Raw genomic sequence first — 21214 nt, 5'->3', positions numbered from 1 at the left:
TACCGCTGTCCTCAAGGCATCAAAGTGTGCAATAAACACTTGAAATAAAAAAGGACATTAGTAAGATGATATATGTACCCTCTCTCTTTCACAAACACACACACAGATTGACATTCATGCTATGAGCAAGTTCTGCAATCCTCCTGTATGTTTACAGTATGTGCATTGAGCACTGCTGTTCAGTTTGCTCGTTTGGGGCCAAATTTCTTTTTTTACTTTTGATGCATTTTTGAAATATTTAAAACCATTTTATTTTTATGAATTTGACTTATCAGATCTACCAGTTGTTATATTTTTTATTTTGTGCTGGTTAATTATGAACAATAGATAGTTGAACTTTTACCAAAAACTGGAGAGAATAGCGTGGGGCCGAGGGGCCGCTGCTGCAAATATTTGAGTGGCTCCTCCCCTAACAGATAAAATCTCACTACAAACTTTTTCCAAAACTTGAGAGCCCTGGTATATATCACTGTATGTTTGTTTTATTAAGGAATAAGTCTGAAGCACACCATAAAATAATTTATTAGTATTATCTACAGCTGTATATACAATTACACACCCAGGTATCGGATTAGTACTCGGTATCGGTCGATACCCCGAGCCCAGGTATCGGAATCGGTATCGGGAAGGAAAAAAGTGTATCGGAACATCTCTAAAAATAAGCCAAGGTTAAGTGTATGTGAAAATCATTTCGTTTTACTGACTGACTAAATTCGTTAATTGATCTCTTTAATGGATAAGTAAGGGATAATGTACAGGCAGCCGGTAGTTATCGCAGAAATAAGCCCCGACAGTGTGATCAGGATGCGAAGCAGAGGGTCTTGTATCACACTGAAGGGGCTTATTTTGCGATAACTACCGGCTGCCTGTACATTATCCCGCTTATTACACGGCTACTTGCCACATAAGGAAAAAAACTGGACATGAATATGAATTTGAAACCTTTTATTGGCATATTTGTTTTAAATTAACATTTTTATCCTTCCGCGCAACGATATAGTACCACGTGACTAACATTCAAACTATGTACGTTAGTAAGACAATTTAAATAGATTAATGTCGAAATTTTCCATTGCTAATTGTGGTTGTCCAGAGTTTGTCACAAGATGGCGCCAAACGGTAATCTTTGTTGGCACGGAGGGATTTTAAACATACAAGTAGTACCGGCTATGCGTTATTACTTTGGAGCGGTGATTATTTGAAAAGAACGAACCTGCAAATGTCTCAACTGACCAATCAGAATCGAGCATTCCAAAGAGCCGTGTAATAATTACTTATAACTAATATATATACGAGAGTAAATATTGTTATTTTAGGGAGATTTGACACTTCTTATTGAAGAGAACATGATGTTAACCGAGACGTTTTCGTTTGGTGACCAGAAGAGGGAAGTACCTCATCGTTAATTCAGTGGTAAGGAACGAATGTAATGTTATCCTGGTTAAAGTCAAATAAATGTTATTTGTTTTTAATGTCTGTGAAAAATAAAATACACATTTTTAAAATGAATATTTTGTTGAAGTCATGTTATTTGGTGCTTTAATAAACATAAAATCTGTGTTGTTTTATGGTATGGTACTTCCACATCTTACATTAATGAAATCTAAGATAGTATAGCATAATTCAGTCTCATTTAATGCTCCTTATGATGGTTAAATGTGCTTTGATTATCTGTAATGATTAAACAGTTGTTTAAAACAAGACATGGTGTGTAGTAGTGATTATTGAGATTCACATCCGTCCGCCTTCCATGCCGCTTACTCCGGGACACAGGAGTGCTGACGTGCAGAAGCGGTACCGGAGTGAAGAGGTTAGGACAACGGTCTGGGAACCATCAGAGAACTTTCAGGGAACCTTCTAGGAACATAAATAGAACGTTCCCTATTGGTTAGCCAGGAAAGTTTTCTTTACGTAACTAGAACGTTCCTTTTAGGTTAGGGGAACGTTCTGGGAACCTACTGGGAACGTTCCGGGAATGTTCTTAGAACGTTGGGGGAACGTTCCCAGTAGGTTCCCAGAACATTCCCCTAACCTTAAAAGAACATTGCGGGAACGTTCCCACAACCTAAAGGGAACGTTCTATTTACGTTAAGAAAACTTTCTGGGCTAACCAATAGGGAATGTTCCGGGAACCTTCTGGGAACCAAAACTTGTTAGCTGGGTCATCCCTAATGCACAGCCAGGCAGGCAAGCCGCTCTAGACCTTCGATCGCACACAGTAGCCAGTAGGGTTGTGAGATGAGGAAATTTCCCCACCGGTTAATTGACATGTGACAACACCGGTAATACCGGTATCACCGTGGGGGTGGGGCTTTCCTAGGAACGAAGACGAGAGCATGCACTATAATTAAAAACTATGCTACAATGCGTCATATTTCATTTATCACGTGAGGAGAATAAGAGGAGTCGAATTTACAGAAAGAGAATGGCGGACGATTTAGTGTCAAAACGCAATGCAAAAGCGCCTGTTTGGCAATATTTTGGGTTCAAAGTTTTTTTTTGTAGTTTCGTTGTCGTCCATTTAAACAATTGACGCCGAATTGCCAATACCGGCAAAACTGAAAGTGAAAGCATAATATGCACGCATTTATAAGCTATTTAAAAGCAGAAAAAAGGAGCTCTTTATTACCAAACAGGCGTTTTGCATTGCGTTTTGACACTAAATCATCCGCCATTCTCTTTCTGTAAATTCGACTCCTCTCGTTCTCCTCACGTAATAAAAAAATGAAATATGACGCATTGTAGCTATGTTCAGTTTTTAATTATAGTGCATGCTCTCGTCTTAAGTAAATTATTTATAATTATATTTTCCATTTAATTCAAATAAATATTTAATAAAAAAACGAATAGGCATACTTTAAAAAAAAAAAATGTGGGGACGGTGTCACGGTGGAAAAGTGATGTCACCGGTGTTGCGTCTTAAAACCGGTAACACCGTCAACACCGTCTATCGTGGCAAGCCTAGTAGCCAGCCCTCCCTCCCTGCCGCTGGTGCGCGCACAGACAGCAACAGCTCAGCGCGTGCCCATCGCTCAACAATTTCAAAAGGAGTTAAGAAAAAAGACGAATAAGACTACCGGTAAATAAGTACATCAAAAATATTCTTCAGTAAAAGAAGACGGGGAATTATGTGTCGGACATGTGCTTTTTAAGTGCCAAATGGTTACAGTATACTGTTACAGCAGCTTTTTGATGTGTTTTTGACACGAGTTACCTAGAAAAAGGCATCCTTCAAAGATGGGGGACTTTTAGGTCATGCCAAATCTGAAGCACATACTAATACAATGTTAGCATGGACAGAGTATGAAAAATCCACTGCAAGCACATCCTCTCTCTCAGCCTCCTCAAATGCAGAATACAATAAATTAGTGAAGGAAAATAGATTAGATTTAGATAGATATAGATAGATTATAGAATAGTTTTTTATGTAATGGCAAAGTGATTATATTTCTTTTCTTTATGATATTAATTTAATTTAGAAAAGCGTTTGGAGCTTTTTTTTCGATAAATGTAAGTTTTGGATTTTCAAAAGGACCAGCGAGTCGATCATAGCCTAGGTTTGATCAATTTAGCCTTCTCAAATAATCACGACTTGCATGAAATAAAATCTATAGATATTAAACAGTTCAAGCATATTATATATGTTAGTTTAAACGTTTAACCTATATAATTGTACGCTGTTAGACCCATATCCAATCCTTTGTGCGCAAAGTGAAAGCTAAAGCTGGCTAACAGAACTTGGAAGCGCCAGCGCGATCACTTGCGCTGAAAACTATTTAAAATACGGCATAATTTTTGCTTATAAAGGTAAGAGTAATATATGATTCGGAGCTGTAAAGGGTCTACGTTTATTTGCGTGCACTCACAATATCAACAAAACTTTGTGACTTTATATAAAAAAGAAAACAGAAGATGCGCTTCTGCTGTTTTAGTTTTGAACAGGAGCATTTCACAATGATGAACCGAAACCGAAAGCAAAATCTTTTATTAGGCTATGAAATCCTTGAAGATGCAAATCTCTATAAAGGCGGGTCTGAGGAAATGGCATGTCAGGATCAGCTTTATTTTTAAAAATATGTCCTTACTATTTCCCCCGCACATTCACGGTTATTATTTTTTGCTACCAGAAATAACGGTAGGCCTAAAGCAAAAAAAAAATATTCAATTAGATTTTTACTTTAACACATTGCGTGGCAATATTTAAAAACGTATATTTAAAAAAACACTTTAAAAGATTGATAATCTTTGATCAAGTGATATGTTTTTAAAGTCACTTTTGCCCATCAAGGCTGCTTTTATTTTATAAAAACACATAGAAAAAACTGTTATGTTGTGACATAGTATTCCAAATCTAAATAACCAGTTTCAAATATTAATATACTTGAAAAGATTAGTGTGACTAAGCGGAATTTTCTACTACTTTAACAAAAAAATACAACACTTAGGCCGTGTTCACACTTGGCTTCTTTTTTTTTAACTGCCAGCATCTGTTTTACATTATAACTCTATAGAGTAAACCGTCTTTTCAAAAAAGCCCTGAGCCGCCACCGCCGGCGTCTTTTTCTGCAGCTCAGAGTGTCTTTTTTTTTCTGAAGAAAACGCCCTACGTCAAGCGCTTTTTTGACAGCTGACCAATGACAAGCGAGACTCTTCTACGAGTCCCGGCTCGCAGACATTTCCCGATCCCGTCCCTCGCTCTCGCTCTTACACTTCGATTTCTGTCTAGATACTGTCCTATCAAATAAAAGGCAAAAATGTCAAAAAAGAAAAGAGCCAGCTTCTTTTCAAAAAGTTCAACTTTTTTCAACTTAAAAAAACGCTCTGAGCTGCAAAAAAAGACGCCGGCGGTGGCGTTTAAAAAAAGCTCTAGGGCTTTTTTGAAAAGACGGTTTACTCCATAGGATTAGAATGTAAAACAGACGCTGGCAGTTTGAAAAAGGACGGCAAGTGTGAACACGGCCATAGGCTACTGTTGCAGCTGTTGTTATCGCAACTAAAAGACGCCCTTTGCTGCAACGCTTCCAGATTTTTTTGTAACTAAAAAAACGCCCTTGTCAACTTTTTCTTGTCAAAAAAGACACCAAGCGCCCTAACTTACTACAGGTAAAATTTTGCCAATATCTGCCTAACGGTATGTGCAGTACACAAATATATATTGTTTTTAGAAACCATAGTAATTCACCAAAGGTTGTTTTTTTTTATGTTCCACAGGTTGTAGTACACTGCTAGTTACAAAACTGACTGACTTCATTTAAAATTTTGCCAAAATCTCCCTTAGTATGTTTTATTCACGAATATATGTATATACATTATATATGTATATACATTATATATATATATATATATATATATATATATATATATATATATATATATATATATATATATATATATATACAACACATAATTTCCAGTGTTAAATAGGACAGTACTGTATCAATAATGCAAAAGAACAACAGTTACAGTTTGTTCATCGCTAATTCAGTGATCTCACCATCCATCTGTTTACAGTTTATGTTCAGAGATAATGAGACTGATATCTAGCAGTCAGGGTTTAAACTCAAAAGAAAGCACTGCAATGAATATTGGTTGTAAACAAATAATTAAAAATGTCTCTACATCGATTTTGAGAATCAATATGGTATCGCAAAAACGTAATATCACAGTACCTTTCTCCCCTCTAGTAACGGCCCTGTCATATAACATTTGGAAAATTCACCAGGTCTGGAGGAAAATTAGAGTTGTGAATTTAATTACTGCTCAAACTAAATATTGAGTTTGGTTCTACACCTGCTTTCAAATAGCACCTGTGTGTATTTATTTACTTATTTTTGACTTTTTCTTCATGTCCAGCAGCAGTGAGTCTGTGAAGGACGATGGCATCTGATGAACAGCATTGTGCCACACCAGACGAGCAGGAAGAAGAAAAACTGAAACACAAGGAAGGTAATAAAAGCAAAGAATACATATAGTGGCAGAAGAAAAACATTGGGTTCCATTCATAGGTCACACTCCAGTATTCCCCAACGATGCCTAACGCGCCTTAGTGAACTTAATACAGTGATATAAGGCCTCGGGTCTCAGAAAACGCTTTTTTGATGATTATGAAAACTATACCAGCAAGCAAATGAGATCAGATGAATGCAACACAAAGCATTTTCTTTATAATTGCTTGCCCCTATCACTGATCTATAGAGTAGGCAGTTCACTTTATATTGACATAAAAGTGGAGGTGTATTGTTGCTGCAAATTTAAACCAGAGAAAGCATTGGCGTGCTATTGCACCCAAGGGACCGTCTGACAATTTCACCAACTGGGTTAAAACGTCCAGTGTGTTTTCATTTAAATGACTTTTAACATTTAAAATAGCACACTTTCAAATTGTATGTTTCTCCTATGGTAAGTCAGTCTAGTCACTAGGAATGTACTAAAGCCTTTGATGCACAAAAAGATTTTTTAATGTTCCACCGTAATTTCCTAAGAATAAACATATACTGCATGTACAGTGAGGAAGATATTGGCAAATTTCAGCTGTAGTAAGTCAGTCTGTTACTAGTAACACAACATTTGGAACATGAAAACCCCATTTTGGTGATTACTATTTTTTCTTAAAAAGAAATATTTGTGTAGTGTACATACTTAGGGAAAGTATTGTCTATGGCGAGTTATTGGCTTGTGCCACCTGCTAGTGATCATGCATCTGTGCCCTACTGCTATTCCTGCAGCTCCCAGATGTGAAATTTGCCTGTCAAAATACACCGTATTTTTAAACAGATTGAACAAGTAAGCAAATCTAGTGTGTGAAACATTTTGACTTAAAATATTGACAGCTTAAAAGGAGTAGTTCACTTTCATAACAACAATGCACAGATAATGTAGTCACCCCTTGTCATCCAAGATGTTCATGTCTTTCTTTCCTCAGTCGTAAAGAAATGATATTTTTAGAGTAAAACATTTCAGGATTTCTCTCTTTATAATGGATATGGATGGAGCCCCGAAGCTTGAACTTCCGAAATGCAGCTTAAATGCAACTTCAAAAGACTCTAAACGATCCCAGTCGAGGAGGAAGGGAAACCATCCGTTATTTTCAAAACAAATTGACAATTTATCTACTTTTTAACTTCAAATGCTCATCTTATCTCTTCTCTGTGATGCTCATGCGTAGTCCGTGATCAGGGTCAAGACAGTTAGGGGATGTCGAAAAACTCCCATCTCGTTTTCTTCCCTAACTTCTAAATAGCCTTAGATGGCTGCAAAAGTACCGACATAGTGTTCACAAAGTAAATGAAAAGAAGCTTAAATGCCCTTTACAAAAAAGGTAAAACAGCATTGTAGGACGATTTTGACGTTGAAGACATAAATGAGATGGGAGTTTTGGACATCCCCTAACTGTACTGACCCGGACCACAGACCACATACGCATGAGCATCGCAGAGACCAGACAAGATGAGCATTTGAGGTTAAAATGTATATAAATTGTAAATTGTTTTGAAAATAACTGATTGTTTCACCAGATATTTTTCAACAGATTCTTCCTCGGCTGGGATCATTTAGAGCCTTTTGAAGCTGCATTTAAACTGCATTTCGGAAGTTCAAACTTCGGGGCGCCATCCATATCCATTACAAAGAGAGACATCCAGAAATGTTTTCCTCAAAAAAACTTAATTTCTTTGCGACTGAGGAAAGAAATTAATAAATAGTAATCTTTGTCTTATTCCAGTCCAGATGAGCAGCAGTGTTGATCTGAATGCTAAGATGGGAGCAACTGTATATACTCCTATACTCACTGGAAACACCATCACAGGCCCAGTGACCTTCAACTGCAGGATAGGAAACGGTATCAGTATAACTGTGCTAACTGAGACACAGTGTGTATTGACAGTCAACTAATAGCATATTAATGCTCAGGGGTGTGAACACTACTCCTGATGAATTTCTTTTTATAGCTTTATTGCTGTTGATAGATGACAGTTTTTTGTCTCCTTTTTTACATCTCTGTTTTGCTCTCTCCTCACAGAACCACAAAAAACCTCAGAGACAGAGTCAGCAGAGAAACACACAGTAGAACAAGGTTGAATATTTGCATTCTTTCATGCTGCACAAACACATTTTGTTGGATCAGTGTAGTTCCCTTATTGCTTTCATTGACTAAACATGTTCAGTCTGCCTTTGTCAGATTGTGCAGAGTTTGGGGACATAATCTTGTGGTTCTCATGGTGCAGCGTGAGCTCCCCTATCAGAAAGTTTACATTTTTGACACCAGTCCATTATTCATGACATCTAAACATTACTAAAATGCAGTTAATATTACAATTCATAATTTTAATTATCATCAGAATTTAGTTTGAATGTATGGCCAGTATATCTTAAAGGTGCCATAGAATGGAAAACTGTATTTCCCTATCAGTCGGTTTCTGCGACGTCTCGTCGAGACCGACGAATTGGGTTCTCGCCTAGAGAGACCAATCTACTTTGTGTGTATACAAACGAGCCAATGAATATTGGCATGCATGATTGCAGCCAGCTGCAGCTGATCACAGAGTGAGCATATAATGCGCAGCAGGTGCATTGCATAGACAAGCCTTCGCTTCGGAGCTGGACCAGTCTCTCATACAGACGAGTCATCGAAGCTGTTTTCAACATCTCTTTTTTCTTTTGTGTTGGTGGCACGGCGCTTCAGCGGCGGTGGTCTTCCGTGTCGAGTGGAGCACACAGCTGGTTTGCACCACCCGCCTTCTGTGTTGCTGCGGCCATCTCCCCTGTGCGCTTCAGCACTAAAAGAGCAAATTTCCACTGAAAGAGTGAATTTCAAAAAAGAGCTCCACGGGTGAACGTCTTTATAAAGACGAGTCATTTACATCATGTCTTTTTCCCCGTGTGTTTCTGGATGCGGCTGTTACCTGGCGCCAGGTGATGGCCATGATCGCTGGGCAATCAACACGCTGAGGCGGCGTTCGTGGATGAGTCATGCTCTCATTGTGGGAGGATGACCATCACAGAGTTGTGGACCAGACTCCGCTTCCTTCAAAGGGGCGGGGTTCCAGTCCCGCTGCCCAGATCAAAGGTTCCTCCCGGCAAACGCCGAGGAGGCGTGACATCTGGAAGCAGGGGGCTGTCCGGTTTGACGGTGACGGTGAGGAATCCCTCGCCGCCGGCGGGGGTTCCTCTTTCCACCGACGCTCTGTTGCCACTGGAGCTGCCGGAAGAGCGGGCTGGGCCTCTTCAAGGGGTACCGCCCTTTACTTTTGGTGCTCCCCCCGACGATCAGATGTCAGTCGCGGCATCGGAGGGAGAGCCAGACCTCTCTGGGGAGGATGACGGCACACTGTCGTCCACTGGGCGGTCAGCAGTGCCGGATACCGACCCGGAGATGATGGCTATGCTTGCCCGGGCCGCCGAGAGGGTAGGGCTTGAATGGAATCCTCCATCACGTCCCGAGCCCTCCCGGTTGGATGATTGGTATCTCGGGGTGGCCCGCGCTAGTTCCAGCGTCCCACCCCAGTGCCTTTCTTCCCGGAAGTGCATGAGGAGCTCACTTCGACGTGGAAGGCACCTTTTACTGCCCGAAACCATTCAAGTGGGACCTCCTCCCTCACCACCCTTGATGGCGGACCAGCGCGGGGCTATACGGGCGTCCTGCCGGTGGAGCATGCGTTCGCGATGCAGGTGCCTATTCGGCCTGTTGCGCCGCTGGTTTCGCCTTGCACGCTATGGCGTTGCTACAGGTTCATAAGGCTCAGGCACTGGAGGGACCTGTACGAGGGTGGTCACGACCCGGAAGTTCTCCGTGAACTTAGGATCGCCACGGACCTCGCGCTACGTGCGACGAAGGTGACCGCACGGTCTCTGGGTCATGCCATGTCCACCATGGTGGTCCAGGAACGCCATCTCTGGCTGTGTCTGGCAGATATGAGGGATTCTGAGAAAACCAGGTTCCTCGACGCTCCGGTGTCCCAGACCGGCCTCTTCTGCGACGCAGTGGAGAGCTTCGCCCAGCAGTTCTCCGCTGCCAAGAAGCAGACTGAGGCCATCAGTCACATCTTGCCCCGGCGTGCAGCTGCTGCCTCCACCCATCCGTCGGCGGCACCTCAGTCTGCTCGTCGCCGAGGGCGGTCCGCTCCACAGCAGCCATCGCAGCAGCCTTCACAACGGCGCCGTGGAGCCGGTCGTCGAGCAGCCGCCCAGCCCGTCCAGGCCCCCAAAAAGACAACTAGGAAGCGCAAGAGCAAGAAACCCTGAGACGGGCGACCCAGAGATGTAGGATGCTGCTCTTCGGGGGATGATGACCGCACCACTCACCTCCTCCACGGAGGAGGGCCGGGCGGAGAATCTTTTGTTTGGTTTTTTCCCCGCCGCCGACCGTCAGGTCGGTGGTACCCAAATACTCGACAAAAGAGACAATTTCTCTATCTCTGGGTCCCCACGGGGGCCCACGGGGAGTGCGTGGGTCACCCCAGCGCCTCACCCGTCCCCCCCCTCGACAGTGAGCGACAATGGGCGGTTCGAGAGCACTGCAAGACGGACTACTCAAGCACCATCGGCTCCTGCGCAGGTAAGCGTCTCGCACACACAAAAACACACAGACGCTGTGACCCCGCCTCGGAACGGCAAAGAGACGCCCGGGTAGGGTCCCTGCGCCCCCTATCGCTGCTCCCCTGCGGGTACGTCGGTGGTCCCCTTGGTGCCGCTTGTACATTATCTGGGAGCCTGGAAAGAGCTTCCCAGCCCATCTTGCTGGCTCCTCCTGACCATCAGACTTGGCTACGCGATTCAGTTCGCCCGGCGCCCTCCCAAATTCAGAGGTGTTCATTTCACCTCAGTCAGGGCCGCAGATGCTTCCATCCTGTGTGCAGAAATCGCTACCTTACTGGCGAAGGAAGCGATTCAGCCGGTCCCTCCAGCCGATATGAGGTTGAGCTTCTACAGCCCGTACTTCATAGTACTCAAGAAAAGCGGCGGGTTACGATCGATCTTGGATCTGCACGTCTTGAACCGGGCCCTTCACAAGCTACCGTTCAAGATGCTTACACAGAAGCACATCTTCAGATGTGTCCGTCCCCAAGATTGGTTTGCAGTGATCGACCTGAAGGACGCGTACTTTCATGTCTCAATCCTTCCGCGCCACAGACCCTTTCTGCGGTTCGCAAGGCAGAGCATATCAGTACACAGTCCTGCCCTTCGGGCTGTCCCTCTCCCCCCGTGTCTTCACGAAAGTCGCGGAGGCGGCCCTCGTTCCCCTCAGAGAACAGGGCATTCGCATTCTCAACTACCTCGACGACCGGCTCATCCTAGCTCAGTCTCGGGACTAACCTTGCGAACACAGGGACTTGGTGCTCACACACCTCAGCCGGTTGGGTCTTCAGGTTAACTGGGAAAAGAGCAAACTCTCCAATGCAGAGGATCTCTTTTCTCGATATGGAACTGGACTCGGTCAGCCAGACAGCACGCCTTACGCAGGAACGTGCTCAGTCAGTGTTGAACTGCCTAGATACATTCAAGAGCAGGATGGCGGTCCCACTGAAACAATTTCAGAGGCTCCTGGGGCATATGGCAGCAGCAGCGGCAGTTACACCGCTAGGGCTGCTCCATATGTGACCGCTTCAACACTGGCTTCATGGCCGAGTCCCGAGGAGAGCGTGGCTACGCGGTACTTACTGGGTTCAGATAACACCGGCTTGCCGCCAGACCTTCATCCCATGGTCAGACCTCTCATTCCTACGGGCTGGAGTACCCAGGGAACAGGTCTCCAGGCATGCTTTGATACACACGGATGCCTCCACCACCGGTTGGGGAGCCACGTACGACGGACAGGCAGTTTCGGGGGTTTGGACGGGCCCCCAGCTAACTTGGCACATCAACTGCCTCGAGTTGCTTGCAGTACGTCTCGCCCTGCTCCGACTCAAGGGGCACCTACGGGGCAAGCACGTGCTGGTCCGTACGGACAACATTGCGACCGTTGCGTACATCGACCGACAAGGTGGTCTACGCTCCCGTCGCATGTCGCAACTCGCCCGTCATCTCCTCCTGTGGAGTCAGAAGCATCTGAGGTCGCTTCGTGCCATTCACATTCCCGGGTCGCTCAACCGTGCGGCCAACGAGCTCTCACGAGCTGCGCTTCCCGGAGAGTGGAGACTCCACCCCCAGTCGGTCCAGCTGATTTGGAGACGCTTCGGCGAGGCTCAGATAGACCTGTTCGCCTCCCAGGAGATGTCCCACTGCCAGCTCTTCTTCTTCCTGACTGAAGGAACACTCGGCACGGACGCGCTGGCCTGCAGCTGGCTACGGGGCCTTCGCAAATATGCGTTTCCCCCAGTGAGCCTTCTTGCACAGACACTGGTCTGGATCTACTGACTCAGAGACGGGGCCCTATGGCACCCGCGTCCAGACCTATGGAAACTACATGTCTGGTCCCTGGACGGGACGCGGAGGTTCTAAGTGACCTACCCCAAGGGGTAGTTGACACTATTAATTCGGCGCGAGCGCAGTCTGCAAGACATGCCTACGCCCTAAAATGGAACCCGTTCGTTGATTGGTGTTCCTCCCATGGAGAGGACCCCCAAAGATGCCCGATCAGAGCTGTGCTTTCCTTTTTGCAGCAAGGGTTGGAGCGTAGGCTGTCCCCCTCACCCCTTAAAGTCTATGTGGCTGCTATTTCCGCTAACCATGACCTCATAGAGGGAAGGTCGGTAGGGAAGCACGACCTGGTCACCAGGTTTCTTAGGGGTGCCAGAAGGTTAAATCCTACTAGGCCCCCCTCTGTGCCCTCTTGGGACCTGTCTCTAGTGCTTACAGCAATACAGCAGGCTCCCTTTGAGCCTTTGCAAACAGTAGAGCTGAAGTTTCTTTCAATGAAAACTCTGCTCCTGCTTGCATTGGCCTCCATCAAGAGGGTAGGAGACCTGCACGCATTTTCGGTCGACGAATCGTGCCTAGAGTTTTGCCCTGGCGGATTCCCAGGTAACACTGAGGCCCCGGCCTGGTTATGTGCCCAAGGTTCCCACTACTCCCTTTAGAGACCAAGTGGTGAACTTGCAAGCGCTGCCCTTGGAGGAGGCAGACCCAGCCCTGGCTTTGCTCTGTCCTGTCCGAGCACTAAGATGCTACGTTGACCGGACACAAAGCTTCAGGACCTCAGACCAGCTCTTTGTGTGTCATGGAGGCAGGCAGAAGGGGAATGCCGTCTCCAAGCAGAGGATGGCCCACTGGATAGTGGATGCCATTACCCTGGCCTATCAGGTTCAGGGTGTGCCCTGCCCCCTCAGGCTGAGAGCACACTCAACTAGAAGTGTTGCATCCTCCTGGGCATTGGCTCGTGGCGCCTCGCTGAATGACATTTGTAGAGCGGCGGGCTGGGCGACCCCTAACACATTCACGAGGCTCTATTATAGCCTTTGGGTAGATACAGTCTCCTCCTGTGTTCTCACCTCAAACGGGTAGAGGCGCAAAGAGGCCTTGGGTCGGCTTGCTATATTGCTCCAGAGTAACCCGAGAGTAGCTCTGTTGAGCTCCTCCGCTGAGCTGACAGCCGACGTAGCGGAACGTCAGGCGTCAGGCCCTCATTCGATGAATCCTTCAGAACCGGTAGAGGGCTAGGCTCTATGTAGAGACTTAACTGCATCTCTTACGATTCTCCACATTGCACCCTAGAAGGCTGTGTGTTTCCCCGGTAGATTCTCTACCAGTATACGAGGGTTCAATCACCTCCAATCTTCCATATATCCTGAATTGAGTTATATGTGTATTGCTCCGAACCTCCTATCAGAAGGACGTGAGCTCCGCATATTCCCAGTGCTCCAGCTTCACTGAAGTAGGTGGTGCTATGTTATACGGTGACTGGCTCTTCTTGACTCGAGCCCCTGGCCAAAGCCAGTAACAGGAACCAGGAGGCCCCGCTCAGGACACTGGAAGGGGCAGCAGCCACGGCGCTTTGTTAGGCCTGTCCCAGCTCTTCAGCGAAACCTTGTCTATGCAATGCACCTGCTGCGCGTTAAATGCTCATGCTGTGATCAGCTGCAGCTGGCTGCAATCATGCATGCCAATATTCATTGGCTCGTTTGTATACACACAAAGTAGATTGGTCTCTCTAGGCGAGATCCCAATTCGACGAGACGTCTCCGTTCCCTCCTTCAGGGAACGAGGGTTACAATATGTAACCGAGACGTTACCTTGTGTTTACCTTGAAGGTAAATACCTGATTACCTGATATGACTGCCTAATTCCATGAGGTCTCTATATTTATGATAACTGTAGTAAATAAAATGCAACTTTATACTGTAATTTAATTTAAAAAGGTTACAGCAATGTTGTTCATTCTGATGTGAAAACTTTGTTGTGTTTCTTCTTAAAATTAATTTTTTGCACAATGTTTTATTCACTTTTTATACCAGAGGATTTAATACTGAAAAAATTCTTGGAAACTCACAAATCCAACTGGAAGAAGAAAGCAGAAGATGAAGCACATATAAAGGATGTTTACACAGAACTCCTCATCACTGAGGGAGATATGCAAGATGTCAATCACGAACATGAGATTTTGGAGATTGATAATGCTTTCAAGAACAAACAAACACAAGAGAAACCAATCAAATGCAATGATATATTTACTGAACTGAAGAAAAGACATCTCAAAAAGACTGTTCTGACGAAGGGCATCGCTGGCATTGGAAAAACTGTTGCTGTGCACAAGTTCATCCTGGACTGGGCTGAAGGAAAAGCCAATCAGGATATAGACTGCATGTTCCTGCTTCCATTCCGACAGATTAACCTAATGACAAATGAAGATTTCAGTCTACACGAGCTTCTGCTGGAATTTTATCCTGAACTGAAGAACCTGGAAAAGTCAAATTTATATAGAAAATGCAAGCTAGCATTTATATTTGATGGACTTGATGAGAGTCGCCTGCCTTTGGATTTTAAAAGTAGACCAATAAGCATTGTTGAGAAAAGATCATCTGTAGATGTGCTGTTTACAAATCTGGTCAAAGGGACTCTGCTTCCATCAGCTCTTGTCTGGGTGACATCACGACCAGCAGCAGCCAATCAGATTCCTCGTTCATGTGTAGGTTTGTTCACTGAGGTGCGAGGATTCAATGATGAACAGAAGGAGGACTATTTCAGAAAGACAATCAAAGATGAGACTGTGGCCTTCAGAATCATCTCACACATTAGGAAGTCTCGTAGTCTCTACATCATGTGCCATATTCCTGTGTTCTGCTGGATCACTGCCACAGTACTTCAGCATATTCTCACTGAAACCAATGCAGAGAACATCAGCACAACACTCACTGAAATGTACATCCACTTCCTGCTGATACAGATGGGTATGAAGAGCCAGAAGTACGATAAACAAGAAGAACAACAACGTACCAAGCTCCTGGAATCAAATAAAGAAATGATTAGGAAATTAGCCAAGCTAGCATTTGAACAGCTGAAGCAAGAACACATTGTGTTTTATGAGAAAGATCTGGAAGCATGTGGTATTAATGTGAGTAAAGACGCTGAGTTCACAGGAATGATCGCTGAGATCTTTAAGAAGGAATATGGCCTTTATAAGACAAAGGTTTTCAGTTTTGTGCATTTGAGTGTTCAAGAGTTTCTCGCTGCAGTGCATGTGTTCCTCTGCTACCTGGAGGGCAACAAGGAAGAGCTTAAGTTTTTCCTTGAATATTCAAAAATTATGTACGTAGAGAAAATCTATAAAATGATTTATAGAAAAGTCACATTTCATGACTTAATAAAGAAGGCCACTGATAAAGCAATGCAGAGTAAGAGAGGACACCTAGACCTGTTCCTGCGGTTTCTGATGGGAATTTCACTGGAATCCAGTCAAAATTTGCTCAAAGGCCTGATCAAACACACTCAAGACACCACAGAGAGCATCAGACAAATAACTGAATACATTAAACAAGTACAAAACGAGAATATCTCAGATGAAGCTTTAGTCAACCTATTCTACTGCTTACTTGAGCTCAAAGATCATTCATTATTTGAGGAAATCCAGAGTTACCTCAGTTCAGGTGCACATCCAGGAATAAAACTCACCTCTTCAATGTGCACACTGCTGAACTATGTACTGCTGATGTCAGAGAAGGTTCTGGATGAGTTCAACCCAAAGAGGTTCACGTCATCACAAGCTGGCTATGAGAGACTCATTCCGGCTGTGAGATGCTGCAAAAAAGCCATGTAAGTAAATTCACTGACTGCTGTTTAATCAGTCATTTTATTCTACATTATTATATTCAATGTGATTGGCAAAATACTGCATGAAATATCTTGCTGTCCTGATTATGAAAAGTACTCTCTTTTTGTTTTTTACTTTGAAAATGATGACTTATACATTTATTGCAATTCAACTAAGAGTAATGCTAAATGATATTTACTCCAAACAAAAACTTACAAACAAAATGAATTGGTCAAAATTGTACAGTAAATTTGTAATTGTGAAAATTGGAAAGTAATTTTTTTTTACTCATGAGCAATATTTAGACGTAAGTACTAAACTGAATACAGTGCACAGCATAAATGAGTACACCCCCTTTGAAATAAATTCAGCAATTACTCTTTACTTAGATAATTGTTAGGGTTCTTTGGAGATAGAATGTTCTTACAAGCCTGTCTGATCAATTACCAAATAACAATGTCAAAAATATAGCTGCAAGCAGCAATTATGGGGCCAAGCACTCAAAGGGGAAAATGAGGAGCTAAGGATGGCAGGAACAGCTGCAACAATAAGTAAAAAGAAGCCATTTTAGGATGATTTTAGTCAAAACGACAGAAAAATGATGTAGAACGCCTACTGATATGATTTAATGGCTTATTAGGTTTGACCAACAGGTGGCGCTGTTATCAAATCGATGTGGTGTGTTTAGTGTGAGGTGACAAACGTGCACACAAAGTTTGGTGTCATTATGTCAAAGTTTTCCAAAGATATAGCCTTAGAGTCATTTTCACATCAAGCCTAAAATTTATAGAGGCGCTGTACGAAAACGGTTTCATCTATCAACATGAAATCCATAACTTTTTGTCAGCACAGTCTGAAGATGATCTGACTCGATTTTGGTGAAAATCGGACGAACGGTCTAGGACTAGTTCGAAAAAGGAGGTTTCAACATAGATCAAAATGGCGGACAGGAAGTTTGGCCAACTGTGGCATAATTGGTATCTACGTTGTCGGCATGACCCAAGGAATATTTTGAGACCAGTTTCATTACAATAGGCTAATGCTATCTACAGTTATTAGCATTTTTGTTCATTTTAAAACTAATGGTTAATGAATGCTTCATTACTCTTGACCAATAGGTGGCGCTGCTACCAAATTTATGTGGTGTAATCAGAGTGAGGTGGTAATGCCTCATACCAAATTTGGTGCAAATATCTCAAAGTTTTGCAGAGATACAGCTTCTGATGCGCTTTGGCATCTTTCCAGCAAATTCATTGATGCGTTAAATGAAAACGGTTTTGAATATCGACACAAAATCCATAACTTTTTGTCAGCATGGTCTGAAGATGATCCGAGTCAAATTTGGTGAAAATCCGACTAACGGTCTAGGAGGAGTTCGAAAAAGTAGGTTTTCTTCATTCATTAAAATGGCTAACAGGTAGTTAGGCCAATTTTGGCATAATTGGTATCAATGTTCTCGGCCTGACCCAACCCTTACAAAAATTAACCATGGTTTTACTATAGTAAAACTGTGGTTTACCATGACCATAGTAACCGTGGTTTTTTGTTGCGGTTTTTTGGTTTTAAAAAACCATGGTTCTGATACCATGGTTTTACTATGGTTATATTGTAGTAATACTATAGTAAACTGTAGTTAACCATGACTGTAGTTACCGTGGTTTTTTGGTGCGGTTTTTTGGTTTTGAAAAACCATGGTTCTGATACCATGGTTTTACTACGGTTATATTGTAGTAATACTATAGTAAAACTGTAGTTAGCCATGACTGTAGTAACTGTGTTTTTTTGGTGCGGTTTTGGGTTTTAAAAAAAACATGGTTCTGATACCATGGTTTTGCTATGGTTATTTTGTAGTAATACTTCAGTAACCCTTGTAAAAAATCCTATAGGATTCCAGTTAGAATTTCTATCATATTTTGAAACCGTTCCTATAGGATTTTGATAGGAATAGTGTTAGGATTCTTTTTTTTTTTAGATGCTTTAAAATAAAACAGGATCCCATTAAAATCCTGTAGAAATTATCCTACAGAATATTTATGTCTTTTCCCATAAGAAAATCATATATGACAATTCCTATTCCAATAACAATCCAGTACAAGTTTCTTATCTTATCCTTTAGGATTCTTTGATAAGCAACATACAATGAACAACGTCTACATCAGGGTGATGTCAACAGTAAACTCAAAGTACTTTTTGTTAGCAAAACAAGAACAGTGGAAAAGTGCACCTTCAGATAAAAGTTTCCATAAAGACATGAACAAGCATCCAATTAGATCCCATAAAAAATCCTTAAGGACTGATCCTACAGAATATTTATGTCTTAAAAGAATAATCCTATAGAAATGGTTCCAAAATATGATAGAAATTCCAATAAGAATCCTGTACAAAATTCTTATTGGAATCCTTTAGGATTTTTTGACAAGACATAAATGTTCTGTCGGATGGTTTCTATGGGATCAAATTGGATGCCTGTTCATGTCCTTTTTTCCCCTTTTTGTAATCTAAAGTGCACTTTTCCACTGTTTTTATTTTACTAACAAATAGTACTTGCAGTTTGTCGTTTACATCACCTTGATGCAGCACACAGCTTTAGCACACACACACACACCACACACACACACAGAGAGAGAGAGAGAGGGAGAGAGAGAGAGTATGTAACACTTGTCCTTCAATGCAAATACTACACTGGAGCAGTTCTAGCCTTGAGTAAGGGAGGTAGATATAAAACTTAGAGGACACCAGAAGTTGGAAAGAAAAATAAATCTTTACTGTGACAATAAATAAATTACATAACCAAAAAGAAAAGTACACATTGTAATCACACATTGGTGGATGGAGTTAGTGTAAATAGCCTCTGCCAACAACGTGTGCTATTTGCACTTAAAGTATAGTGACGCTACAAAGCCGTAAAGCACAACATTAATTAAAACAGCTACAAATGGTGGCGGAATAGTCACTACTCCAATGTTTTATACAATGACAATTAGTAGCATTTACATATAACGTTGACTATCATTAATAATATCAGTTAACGTTATACAGATTCATAGCTTTTGACACGTAGCTGCTTTGCTAATCAGCAGATACAATCAAACGCGAGTTCAACAACTCACCAAGATCACCCAAAATTGTAGGTTTAGGAGACAGACCAGATAAATGTTACTATTTCATCATTTTTGGCGTCTTTGAAATCAAATTTGAACAAGTTAAACACCGTTAATCACTCGCTGCTTTTCCTCTTCGACCGTTATTTTCAAATGATGCGCACTACAGTTGCAGGCGCGCTACATTCGTATTTCTTAAAGGGGCCGCGTCAGCACAATACCGGATATAGATTTTTTATATTTTAGACATCCATCAATTATGTTGAAGAAGAAAAAAATACCGCGCTGGTGGAAACAACACAAGACTTTCGGTTTTTACTTTCGAGACCGGCTCGGATGGCGCAGCTGGAAGAGATCATTTGCACGCAGTATGGCTGAAACTTGCCACAAAATGCCGGCAAAAATAAATAATGAATGTGTCGAGAAAGAGTAAGGACATATCTGAATTATTTATTAATAAAGTGTATTCAGAGTCAATGTCGCAAAGATCCTGACAGCAATCTCCTTTTTGGAAGCGCCTTGAGAGAGAAATTTATCTTTACGGATTACATAATAAACAAGTTTTTGTTGTCGATCTGTTTTATTTCGTTAAGTAATACTTTAAAGCTCTCTATAGATATGTTTATCATGTCTGTGAGGCTGTCACAAATACAACCTCTGTGGTTCCCTCCGATCACCACCAGCGGGAACCATCTCCCGAGTATTAACCCTTTTCGAGCTCCATTTCCCATAATCCCCGTACCTGGGACTGATCACCCTACAGGTCCCACTCATTATCATGACTATTTAAACCAGCTTCTGTCTACAGCTCTTCGCGAAGTCTTGTTCTGCCTTGCTGACATTTCTGAGCGTTTACCCCCTGTATCCTGTCTTGTTGTTTATTGATCTGGACTGTTTATCCGTTTCTGACCCATTCCTGCCTGCCCACTGACCTTGTGCTTCGTTTACTGGACTACCCCGCTATCTGCCTGCCGCCTGCCCTGATCTTCCTGCTGTTCTACGGTTACAATTTACTCTCTGCCTACGTTGTTGCATACTCTGTGTTTTGACCCACGCCTGTCTGACTATTCTCTTGGAATATTTAATAAAGCTGCACATGGATTCCAACCAGCCTGAGTCTTTGTTACAGAAGACTTCGCCGCACACAGAACCAGCGGCTTTCCAGCAACTCTCCACAGAGTTAAGTGCTCAAGCCTCTGTTTTAGCAGTACACCAACAACAGCTCGTTCGTCTCACCTCGTTCACGGAGGAGCTGGGCAAAACGCTTCAAGCCATCCACCCGTTACTAGCTGAACGCAGTGTCCCTCCACCCAGCCAGCCACCATCAGCCGCCTTTTCTTCCTCACCGATCACCGCTGCCAGTCCACGCTTGGCGTTTCCCGAGAAGTTTGATGGGTCGCCCACCAAATGTAGGGGTTTCTTACTTCAATGCAATATGTTTGTTAAACAACAACCATTACCATACCCCACTGAGGACAGTCGCATAGCGTTTGTTTGCTCTTTGCTCACGGGAAAGGCTTTGGATTGGGCGACCGCAGTTTGGTGTGAGGATTCCGCTATGTTTCCCTCCTTCACTAACTTTCTGCAACGCTTCAGGGAGGTGTTTGAACATCCGACGGGCGGCAAAGAGGTTGGTGAACAGCTGTTAGCACTTCGACAGGGAAAGAACTCTGTCGCCGAATATGCTCTAACGTTCCGGACACTCGCTGCTCAGACTGGCTGGCAAGAATCTCCTCTTAAACTTCTGCTTCGTAAGGGATTGAACTCCGATCTGCAATCCGAACTGGCATGTCGGGATGAGGATAAAATTCTGGATCAATTCATTGAGCTGGCCATACGGGTGGATAAAGTGGTGAGAGTTCGACGTCCCTTCCGTCAGTTTAATCCCACTATTGTACAGACGTCTGAGACCGAACCCATGCAGATCAGAGTT

The 21214-nt window shown here is 43.1% G+C and overlaps 1 protein-coding gene across 1 annotated transcript in view; it reads left to right on the top strand.

Moving 5' to 3' along the window:
• Positions 1-5854: 5854 nt before the first annotated feature.
• Positions 5855-21214, top strand: part of LOC141334027 (NACHT, LRR and PYD domains-containing protein 12-like) — a 35059-nt gene continuing 19699 nt past the window's right edge. Inside the window, exons 1-4 of the mRNA XM_073839176.1 lie at positions 5855-5946; positions 7721-7837; positions 8018-8071; positions 14388-16182. Of these exons, the coding sequence (XP_073695277.1) occupies positions 5877-5946; positions 7721-7837; positions 8018-8071; positions 14388-16182 (2036 nt within the window). The 5' untranslated portion in view covers positions 5855-5876. The remainder of the gene's footprint in view (positions 5947-7720; positions 7838-8017; positions 8072-14387; positions 16183-21214) is intronic.

This window comes from Garra rufa, chromosome 4, assembly GCF_049309525.1.
Source record: "Garra rufa chromosome 4, GarRuf1.0, whole genome shotgun sequence".
NCBI classification, from domain to species: Eukaryota; Metazoa; Chordata; class Actinopteri; order Cypriniformes; family Cyprinidae; genus Garra; species Garra rufa.
This window is presented reverse-complemented; position numbering and strand designations above follow the sequence as displayed.